Source organism: Ailuropoda melanoleuca, chromosome 1 (genome assembly GCF_002007445.2).
Source record: "Ailuropoda melanoleuca isolate Jingjing chromosome 1, ASM200744v2, whole genome shotgun sequence".
Taxonomy (NCBI): Eukaryota; Metazoa; Chordata; class Mammalia; order Carnivora; family Ursidae; genus Ailuropoda; species Ailuropoda melanoleuca.
Window position 1 is genome coordinate 71,727,025 of NC_048218.1, and position 12,063 is coordinate 71,739,087.

Consider the following 12,063-nt stretch of genomic DNA (forward strand, 5'->3'; position numbering starts at 1 on the left):
GAAGCTTGTACAAAGAATCTGTCCTCTCACAATGAAGAACTTGCCCTCACCCTGCTTGGGCTAGCCACGTTTTTTTCTGCCAGGTCTACTTTGGTCAAAACAAATATCGTCCTCCTTCCATGAGGGTCCATTTGACTGACCAAGTCTGTAACAATGCTGCGTTCGGCATCCACAGATCCATCTGAAAAAAATTTGAAAAACGACACTATAACAACTGCAAAGTAGATTTTAAAATTTCTATATGCTATACCCTTATATCTATATTATAGTAAGAAAAATTTCAATACATTTATCTTAGTTATCAAAAGAAATTCTAGCCAATAAAAATCTGTGATGACCACAATGAAATTTATCAAAATATTCCCAATTTCAATTCTATTTATTAATAAAATGAATGACTTAGGGAGGGCAGGACATTTATCTGTATATTTATGTAACGTGCAGATTTAGAACAATGCTTAGATTGCTAAAAAAGGAAGTATATCAGTGCAGTTAAAACCTTTTGATAAGATTTACCTTGAATACATAGTATGATGGCATTAGGATTCTGCATATAAGCTTTGCTGATACTGAAAATAGTTTCCTTTGTGTCAGGAGCCATGCCTGATGTCACGGTCTTGAAGAAAAAGGTTTTAAATGTCATTATACAGATTTTCCACAACAGGAACAAGACAAAATACAGATTTTGTATATACTTACATTAATCACACCTGGTAAGTCAACAAGCACCATCCTCTGCAGTCCAGGGCCTTTCACATTTAAAGATATGGTCTACTCAGGGAAAAAACAAAACAAAACAAAGCTCATTGTGGGGGGCAGTTTTATTAGTGATATACATTCTGAAAATTCTGTATCTCATCCATTCAGAAAAAAAGTTACTCATTTTCTGATCCTTTTAATTATTCTAGAAAATTACTCACAAAATGATACATTATTTGGAATATTAAAACAAAATCTACGTATCTTAGAATAGCTTCAATCTAAACATGAGTGTCAGTATCATGATTTATCTCAAATCATCAACTTTGAATTTCCATAGAACATTGTTAAAATGAATTACAACACTTACCTCAGGACTAACAGTACAGCCTTCTGTCACATTTTTCCTCATTCGGAGTTCTATTTCATGTCTTAGTGCTGCAAGCTATTAATGGAAAACAACAAAATCCTATGAAAATCTTCAGCTAACAAATATTCCAGTTAGTGTTTTTCATAAGCTTATATGAGTTACAAAGTTACACACATGAACCTCACGTAAATTCTACTTACGTCCTCCTCTTTCGTAAGATCAAACTCCCGAGAACTATCTTTAAACAAGGCCACGTGGTGAGGACCTTCACTCAGAGTAACCTGAGATTAATGGAAAATTGAGATGTAGTAATGCATTTACAAATCATACTGATCCCATAGGACTAACCTGGTCTAGAGAGGCCCACTGCACTGCATAAACCCTGGCATCCCCTCACAGTACATATCAGGAACATCCCTGGGGGCTGTCAACATAGCAGTGCAGAGACTACAGAATTTTTTATCTGTATTGTTCATACCTCTGTCGCATGTGCTATAATTTCCCAACAAGACTGCTGGCTACTCTTTATCTTTCATAACCTAAAATAAAATGCTGATGCCCCCTCCTTTCCTGGTCAATGCTATAAGACTAGTAAGTACAAAACCATCAACCTAAAACTTGAAAAACAAAACAAAATCATGGATTTAGCTTCACAGGTCAACTTAGGTAAAGGACGATTCATTTATTCAATTTCTATCTATTGAGGGCTAACTGTGTCAAGTGTTGCAGGAGGGGAAACAAAGAACCCACTGTCCCCGGTTTAGAGCTCGCTACCTCCTGGGAGAAAAATACACAGAGCTAACAGGACAGTGTAGCAAAACCTAGGTGCACACAAGAGTGACCATAGGGGAGCTAAGGCAGCCTTCACCCAAGGAGTGAGTGACATTTGCATAAGGAATTTTCTAACAACTTTTTATATCAACAGTCAGGGCTTTCGTGAGAACTTCTAAAGTTCACATTCCTTTACTTTTCAATTTTAACTTTTCAATTGTAACTTTTCAAGGTTCTTTATAATGATCCGATTTCACTCTTAAAATACAATTCCTTCTATTGAGACTAGCTAAGCAGGCTAGATAACCAACAAAACTCAGCTGTTTGAAGGCATCAGAGAGCAACCATGGCAGCCTGGACTCAGTCCAAGACCCCAGAGGATTTTAGGGGCACACTCCTATGGCTGCAGATTTGTAGCACAGGGATGCTTGCAGATCTGTAGCAGAGGGCAGCATAAGAGAAAAGGTTAAAACTCAAAGCAGTCTTACTGGGCTGAGGAGACAGGATCAGAGATCAGGGTATCAAGCAGCCCTGGGTTAAGCTGCTAAAGCCCCAGAAAAAAATAGACAGTAGAAATGAATCTCCAAAAACCAAGCCCTACCCTTTGTGCACAATTTCCCCATAAGGTGTTTGCACATCAGTTAACAAAGCAGAAAGAATCTGTTAAAGAGGCTAAAATGCTAAGTTAAGATTTTGGCAATCTGTTTAGGAGAGACAAAAATCTGGAGTTTAGAGTCCATCAAGGAGGAGAAGTCCTGGTAAATTCTAGAGGTATAATGGTGAACTGGAAAGAAACCAGCCTTGACTGTTTCAAGGAAATCTGTCCATGATTTACTCGACTGTCAGAAGAAAATTAATTCCTTCCTAATAACATCATTCATAACGTTATTTTACTATAACATCATTCATCATGTTATTCATGTAACAGCTGCTACAATTAGAGTGCTGGTAGCAATGTAGAAGGTAGGTTTACAATGTTTTTAGAGATGATTATAGAGCAAGATGTAAGGTACAGTCAGATTTCCCCCCCACTGGAAATATCCCAAGTGCCCATCAATAGTAAAATGGATCTATAAAGTTTGGTGCACTCACACAAAAGCACAGAGCAATGGAAAAGAAACTAGTTTTACGCAACATAGTTGAATTTACACCCAGACCCAGAACAGTGCACTCTATATGAATCACACTAGACTGCTTGCTACAGTTATGAAGAGACTTCATTTCTGGAGGATTTTAGCCATCAGCCTTATTGTCTATTCTAGCCTTCATTCTTGGTGATGTCAATTTTCGAATTCTCCAATTACTCTACACCACCAGCTAAAGTAAAAGAGAAAAAAAAAACACAACCATTCAGCTTTCCCTCAAATTTATTCCATAGGTTTTTTTTGTTTTTGTTGTTTGAGAGAAAGCATGCATGTGCGAGTAGGGGGAGGGGGGGTGGAAGGGGGGCAGAGGGAGAGAATCTTAAGTAGGCCCCACACCCAGCAGAGCCCAACACGGGGCTCGATCTCATGACCCTGAGATTATGACCTGAGCCAATACTGAGAGTCAGACACTCGACTGACTGAGCCACCCAGGCATCCCTGTATCCACAGATCTTAATGGAGACTTAGTATGGCTCAGGAATCCTATTATACCTTGCCTTCTCTCATCAACTCACTTCTGGAGTCACCACTAGCCTAGAAAGACTTCTTAGCTCAATCTTTAATACCTTCTCCCCTCTCTCTGCTTCACAGCTGTAATTTAGCCTCTCTTTTCACTAAGCAACTAGAAGCAAGGGAAGGAAACTTGCACATATTCTACTTCATTGCCTCCACTGGTGAAGTGGCCAATTATCAGTCTTCATCCTCCTTGATCTCGCTGATCACCACCTCCTCCTGGCTATTTTCTTGACCTGACGTCCAGTACACTGCACTGCTCTGGTTCCCCCTATTGCACTGGTGGCTCCTTGAGAAGCTCCTTTGTTGTCTGCTCCACCCTCAACCTCTTAATCTTGGGCATGCCCAGGGCACAACCCTTCATCCTGTGTCTTCTCTTTTCTCACTCCCTCGGTGATCTTATCCAGTAAGATCATGGCTTTAAATATCACCTTTAGATATTTGATTATGACTTCTAAATTTATGTCTCTAGCCCAGGTCTCCAAACTTGTATTTCCAACCGCTTATTTATTTGTTAATATCCCTTGCAAGTCCAAAATTCCCAATCTTCTCTCTGGAGCTAATTCACTCTACTCCAGAACCCCCATGTCAATTACATGCTGTAATTTATTCAGGACAAAAGCACTGGCATCATCTTGACAACTGGCTTACTCTCTCTCCATATCAAGTATATCAAGAAATTCTACTGATTTTGCTTTAAGAATAATTCATAATCCAACCATCTCTCACCACCTTTGTGGCTAGTTCCCTGGTCCAAGAATCACCTGAACTCTCCAATGCCTTCCCATAGGTCTCCTTAGTTCTAACCTTACTTATGCCTATTTTCAACACAGCAGCCACAGTGAGGCTTTTAAAAAGTAGTATATTATAGGGTGCCTGAGTAACTCGGTTGGTTAAGCATCCAACTCTTGATTTCAGCTCAGGTCGTGATCTTGGGGTCCTGGGATCAGGCCCTGTGTCAGGCTCTGCACTTAGCACGGAGTCTGCTTGGGATTCTCTCCCTCCCCCTCTGCACCACCCCTGCCACCCTAATATGCACATTAGCACTCTCTCTCCAAAAAAAAAAAAAAAAAAAAAAATATTACTCTGTTCAATACCCTGAACTGGCTCCTTATTCTATTCAAAATAAAAACTGAAGTCTGTGCAATGACCAACAAGGCCCTAATGATCTGCTTTCTCCTGCCTCCCATTATTCCTCTGATCTTGTCATCTGCTACTCTTCACTCTGCTCTAGCCACACTGGCCTTGAACAAAACAGCCACCTAGCCATCTCAGGGACTTTGCACTAACTTTTTCTCTGCATGGAACACTCTTAAACTAGATATCCACATGCCTCGGTTCAAATGTTACCTTCTCAATGCAGTCTCTCCAGCACCCTACCCTTACCTGGCTCCACGTTTTTGGGTTTGTTTGTTTTTTTTTTTTTTTTTTTGGCACAACACTTACCACCTTCTAACATATTATGTAATTCAGTCATTTATTTTGCTTATTATTTATTGCCTGCTTCCCCTACTAGAACGTATTCTCCATTATGGCAAGAATCTTTGTTTTGCTTAACCAACACACTGCCTACAATAGTGCCGGAACGTATTAAGCACTCAAAAAATATTTGTTGAATGAAGACTGAAGCCATAGACTTTCTTCTTGTGACTACAGATGAACTATTAGAACTTCTGTATATTGCATGCTGAGTCCCAGCCTTTTACATCAAAGACTCTGCTATTGCAATCAATTGTTCCCCCTCTCTTATATCATCATTTTTACCTCTCAAACTAGATCATTACAATCAGTATGTAAATATCTTTCCCTTGACCCAACATACTTCAACCACTACTGCCCCATTGCTCTATGCCTCTTATAGTAAAACTGGAAAATTATCTACATTTACTGACTCCACTTCTAATATTCTCATTTTCTGACTCAGCTTTTCACTGACCTCACTTCAANTAAAATCCAGAGTCCTAACAGTGGCTCAGTGCAGCCCGGCCCCACCACGCCTCTGTCCTCCTCTCTCACCTCTCTTCCATCACCCACTCCGCTCCTGTCACCGTGGTCTCCAGGCTGTGCCTCCACTGATTTCCACAACAGGACTAATTCCCAGTGCTACATATCAATTCTTGTTAGTTACAATTCTTCATTTCAATATAATGAACACCCTTCACTGAAGCAGCTACCTTCCTGAGGAGCTTCATCCAGTTGGCCTACTGTCCTACCTTCACCGGCGAGCGTGTCATCATCTCCCCAGATCCTCGAGGGAATATCCGCGCTTGAGCAATCATTTCCAACACACTAGTTTTTCCAGCACTCTGGTCTCCAACCACAACAACCTTACCATAGAACAAATAACATCAATTCCGATTTTTAAATACAAACTTATATTTAAATAGACTTGAAATACCATGGAGATTTTTGAGTCTTTTAAAATACTTAGAGTTAAATGATTTTAAAAATCCCATCCATAAAAACAAAGATGGTCATTACCTCTATGCATATTGAAAATATAAACAGCAAAATATTAATTGGATCCATTATTTATAACCAAATTTTTAATAAAAATTGTGCTATTTAAACCACTATGTCTAAAACCAGATCATTCACGTTCTACAAATCTTTTCCTCAGCTAGTTTACTCTTTATAAAGATATTTTCAATTCCATGGTGTTAAACTTCACTCACTGACTTATTTAATCCACTGTTCCAGTATTTTAGTTTCATGGATGTTACAAATACATACTGCCAAATACCTTATAACCTTGCTTCATTACATATAAGTATATATAAGCCAATGGACCAAAATAGTCAAACAACATTCATTCAATGCTTAAGACATCATCTAGAGTGCATAAATAATATCATATAGGTAAAAAAACATGTCTCTGTTTATGTCTGTGTGGTGTGTCCGTATGTATGTGGCTATACTGTGTGTGTGTGTATACGTGTGTATGTGTATATATATGTGTGTGTGTAACTTTTTTAAAACCTAAAGTGTTCTTTTGCTAAAGATCAAGTTCCCTAGGTATTAATTTTTCACGTACCCTTGGCAGATGATCTTGTGTATTATAACTGGCATCATAATCAGACAGAACATCAAGAACTTCAGAATACATGTCAATCAAAGATTTCTGTAAAATATTAAAAATTAATATTAAACAATGAACAAATTAAAGAAAATCAGATGTGTCAAGAGAAAAAAAAGCTGATAAATCCAAAATGTTTTACATAAATACACTTTCATAGTAAAACAGTATAGAATTCAATTTTTTCTCATTCAATTTGTTTTATTTAGAAATACGCTGATTTAATACAGGACATTAACTGAGGATTTCTTAACCTGCCAACTAAATGTTAAAAGCGGGAAGTTACTGTTTAATATTGAAGAGCTAATATTAAATGCTCAACAAAGGAAGACCATTAACACCATAAAGGCCAAACAAGAAGTCAGGTGACCAACTACAAGGAAATCATCCCCTATCAAGTTTGGTACGTGTATCAGAGGGAGGGAGACAGACAGAGAAACTGAAGAAAGGATAAAAGTAGAAAAGAAATCACCAAGAAGACTGTAAAATCAGTAAGAATGAGTAAGTGTACTGTGACAGTTGGGCAGACACCCTGCATTGTTTTTCTCTCTAGAACCNAGGGAGACAGACAGAGAAACTGAAGAAAGGATAAAAGTAGAAAAGAAATCACCAAGAAGACTGTTAAATCAGTAAGAATGAGTAAGTGTACTGTGACAGTTGGGCAGACACCCTGCATTGTTTTTCTCTCTAGAACCAGGGCAGAACATGGTACCTGGTAAATAATAAACTTCAAGAAAGTATCTAAAGAACGAATGAACAAATAAATAACAAGTGAGGACAAAAAGGACTAGTATGCCAAGCATTTAATAATTAAAGACAAGTTTCAATGCAAGGTAGGAACAAAACGAGGGCCTACGTTTTCTTTCATCCCGTAACACCTAGAAGTAATTAAATGAAAAGCAACTGCTATCCCTTCCACCAAAATATAAACAAGAAATTCTTGAAATTTTCATTAACATGTCATTTTATGAGAGAAAATACCATTTCTGAAGTGAACTCTCATTAACACTTGGACATGACTTTTCTCAACTGCCATGGGTAACTTATGAATAAAGCCATGATATTATCTGTTGTATGCAGTCATGACTTAGAATCAGAACTACTAATACACGTTGGTTAAACTAGAACTACTTATCTTTGGACCTTGGCTTCAGAATACATACACCATGATTTATTGTAGGTTTGCTATATATAAATTCTGTTTACTTATATGAGATAGAAGTTAAAAATATTACTTCAACTTAATTCAGCACATACAGCTTGGTTTAGAGGGCAATAATGAGATTTAACTTACTGAGAATGGTAATTACCAATGTGCTGATGATAAAAATATCAGCATATGCTTTTTACAAATATGCTTTAGAATGCCAAAGAAACCTTCCAGAAGAATATGTTAAGTCTTATAAAACTGAAGAAAGTAGGCTAATCATTTACTGAAAATACAAGTTATGATGCTAAGGTATATCCAAATGTCCCTCAACTCACAATTCTGATTTTATAGCTGTAGAAATTAAATAAGCCTAAAGACAAATGGGGTTTTTCAGAAAAATATACTGATTCACAAGAAATGACTGTTAAAAGGATGAAGATTTTATGGGTCTTGTATGAAACAAATGTCTGGAGACTATAATTTATGAAGTGTCTTAATATAGGAAAAGACTTCCCTATCTCCCAAGGATATCAGGTTAGAAAGAAAAGGACAGTACACATTACAGCTTTAAAAACTGGTATTGATGAATGCACAATGTGAAATGGCAAAGTTCTGGAACTAGTAAAATAGTAAAAAATAAAAAAATAAAAAATAAAAAAATAGTAAACTGAAAATACCTTGAGTTTTCTGTGATGGATTCCTTTGTCATCTTTCTGCAACACTAATTTTCTTAATTCCTTGTTCTCTTTTTCTAACCGTTCCAAGATCCTCTGGTACTTTAACTGTAACAAAATAACACCATAACTACATAAGAAAAAGATGAGTTAATAATTTAATTAAGTCTAATTAAAATCTTCCAAAATCCTGAAGTCATAGCTCCTGAATATTTAAAATGAATTATTTCATTTAAAAAGCTTCTTCGAAAATGTTGAGAGAATAAAATAAATTATGAAAATTATCTCAAACAAACAGTGGAATTCATTTTTCTATTATAATTTGGCATTTTATTTGGAAAACAGTTTGCTCTTTACATTGAAGAAGCTGAATTTTTTAAAAATACTAAAATGTAAGAATTTAAAGAAGTAAGTTCTTAAGTACACTCTATTGAAACAGTATTCCCTATTACTTCAAAAACTTAAGTCTTTACTATAGGAACAATTGACAAAAATTCAAATTCTTTCCATTCCTCATATTACTTTATGTTGTATATTAAAATGATATAAAATAACAACAGCTAATAGCATCTGAGCATATACTATGTGACAGGCCCAATACTGAGTGTTTCTGCCAGCATTAGCTTCCTCAAGTCTTCACATGAGGCTAAGGTTACCTAGATTAGGGACCTGAGGTTAGGGACCCTTGGTAGCCTATCCAAGGTCACAGCATTTTAAATATATGTCAAGGAGCTCAAACTCTCCAAATTCTGGTTAAGTTTCCAAGGCCAGAGATTACACATTAATTTTTTAAATACTGACATAAAAACAGACTTAAAGAAGACTAATACATGTAGACGGTTTGTTTTGTCAAAGTAGANACTAATCATTTACTGAAAATACAAGTTATGATGCTAAGGTATATCTAAATGTCCCTCAACTCACAATTCTGATTTTATAGCTGTAGAAATTAAATAAGCCTAAAGACAAATGGGGTTTTTCAGAAAAATATACTGATTCACAAGAAATGACTGTTAAAAGGATGAAGATTTTATGGGTCTTGTATGAAACAAATGTCTGGAGACTATAATTTATGAAGTGTCTTAATATAGGAAAAGACTTCCCTATCTCCCAAGGATATCAGGTTAGAAAGAAAAGGACAGTACACATTACAGCTTTAAAAACTGGTATTGATGAATGCACAATGTGAAATGGCAAAGTTCTGGAACTAGTAAAATAGTAAAAAATAAAAAAATAAAAAATAAAAAAATAGTAAACTGAAAATACCTTGAGTTTTCTGTGATGGATTCCTTTGTCATCTTTCTGCAACACTAATTTTCTTAATTCCTTGTTCTCTTTTTCTAACCGTTCCAAGATCCTCTGGTACTTTAACTGTAACAAAATAACACCATAACTACATAAGAAAAAGATGAGTTAATAATTTAATTAAGTCTAATTAAAATCTTCCAAAATCCTGAAGTCATAGCTCCTGAATATTTAAAATGAATTATTTCATTTAAAAAGCTTCTTCGAAAATGTTGAGAGAATAAAATAAATTATGAAAATTATCTCAAACAGTGGAATTCATTTTTCTATTATAATTTGGCATTTTATTTGGAAAACAGTTTGCTCTTTACATTGAAGAAGCTGAATTTTTTAAAAATACTAAAATGTAAGAATTTAAAGAAGCAAGTTCTTAAGTACACTCTATTGAAACAGTATTCCCTATTACTTCAAAAACTTAAGTCTTTACTATAGGAACAATTGACAAAAATTCAAATTCTTTCCATTCCTCATATTACTTTATGTTGTATATTAAAATGATATAAAATAACAACAGCTAATAGCATCTGAGCATATACTATGTGACAGGCCCAATACTGAGTGTTTCTGCCAGCATTAGCTTCCTCAAGTCTTCACATGAGGCTAAGGTTACCTAGATTAGGGACCTGAGGTTAGGGACCCTTGGTAGCCTATCCAAGGTCACAGCTTTAAATATATGTCAAGGAGCTCAAACTCTCCAAATTCTGGTTAAGTTTCCAAGGCCAGAGATTACACATTAATTTTTTAAATACTGACATAAAAACAGACTTAAAGAAGACTAATACATGTAGACGGTTTGTTTTGTCAAAGTAGATGCTTAGCTACACTTTTCTTCTCAAATAAATGTGATCCTTTTCTACTTGGTCATCTCAGTTTGTATACTATCGTTTCTTCTCTAAACATGAATAATGTTCAGACACTCTTAAGAACTACTACTTCCTACCAGCAGAACGTTTATGTCTGACGTATAACATCATGCCTTTCAAAACGGAAGATCATTCCTAGGACAATTTTTGGGTTGTTGTAATCTTTCAAGAACAAAGTAAATAACAGGATATCAGGCATCTATCCTCAGAGAATGTCTAACTTAAGTCAAATTTTAAAAAAGCATATTCTGCAGTAGAACTCCGAAATATGAGACAGGCAGAACTAAAAGCTAGATTCTACTATAAACATTTTTTAAAAACACGTGTTCATTTATACGTTGTATATGTAATATATACAACAAAATTCTGACATACATAGATCTTTGCTGTGTAATATGGTAGTCACTAGCCACTGGAGCTGCTGAGCACTCTGAAATATAGTTAGTCTGAACTGAGATGAAGTGTTAAGTGTAAAATACACACCACACTTTAACAATTCAATAAAAAAAAATGAATAAATAAAATACCTCATTACTATTTTTATACTAATTACATGTTTAAATGATACTAATTTGGAATTTACTGGGTTAAATAAAATATATTAAAATCCGTTCTACCTATTCCTTTTTACCTTTTTGGAATGTAAAAATTTTAAATTACACATGTGCCTTGCATTGTATTTCTATGGCAAATCACTGATACAGATAGCCCCAGGGTTTATTATATCAGGAATTATTCATACAGTGTTTGTGTCAATGCCCACTGGCTGACGTTACAAATTGCACAAATCAAGGAGTTGATATCGATGGATATACAAGGGTGGTAGGATTTCCACTGGCTCATGTCTTTGTAAATATGGAATCAATTATGGGGTCTACATTTTCTGGGGATGGAACCATTCTTTGTTATAGGTGCCAATCTTTAGCGATTCTGCAGAGATGTGTTACTAAGCTGTCCTCCAAAGATCGAGACCAATAGTTCTCAAACTTAAGGATCCATCACAATAATTTGAGGGCTTTTACAAAAGAAAGATTGCTGGGTTTTACTTCTAGAGTTTCTGATTCAGGAGGTTTAGGAAGGGGTCAATAATTTGCATTTCTATCAAGCTCCTGGAAGGGTACTGATGCAGCTGCTCCAGAGACCACACTTTGAGACCAATGACTCCTAACCTCTGGCTGAACTGAAGATTGGAAATGCTTGGCCAGGAAGCCTTTAAAAATACACCGTATAATTTCATCTAGGTGGTCCCTTGTACATTTTTCCCTAAAAAGAGACCCCCTTAAAAAAAGTTTTCTTTAAAGACAAAAACTTAATTATTGCACATCATTGTTAACCATGTAAATTAACATAACTAGGTTATATATTACAGTTGTATTTATATTACATTATAATATAGTAATAATCATAACAACATATTAACTAATGATGGAATGGGTGATATGGCAATTTTGCACTATAATTTACCTACTCATCAGATTGTACAGAATAACATGTCTT

General features: G+C 35.7%; 1 protein-coding gene across 5 annotated transcripts in view; it reads right to left on the minus strand.

Moving 5' to 3' along the window:
• OPA1 (OPA1 mitochondrial dynamin like GTPase) overlaps positions 1 to 12,063 on the minus strand; it is an 86,222-nt gene that overhangs the window by 48,665 nt on the left and 25,494 nt on the right. For all 5 annotated transcript variants that reach the window (XR_004625698.1, XM_034661068.1, XM_034661089.1 and 2 more), the window contains 8 exons: positions 9,665 to 9,769; positions 6,533 to 6,619; positions 5,712 to 5,825; positions 1,270 to 1,350; positions 1,070 to 1,144; positions 700 to 771; positions 517 to 616; positions 51 to 181 (listed from right to left, as the gene is read on the minus strand). Coding sequence is in view for 4 of the 5 variants with exons in the window: in XM_034661068.1 (XP_034516959.1) it covers positions 51 to 181; positions 517 to 616; positions 700 to 771; positions 1,070 to 1,144; positions 1,270 to 1,350; positions 5,712 to 5,825; positions 6,533 to 6,619; positions 9,665 to 9,769 (765 nt within the window). In the remaining variant the exon portion in view is untranslated. The remainder of the gene's footprint in view (positions 1 to 50; positions 182 to 516; positions 617 to 699; positions 772 to 1,069; positions 1,145 to 1,269; positions 1,351 to 5,711; positions 5,826 to 6,532; positions 6,620 to 9,664; positions 9,770 to 12,063) is intronic.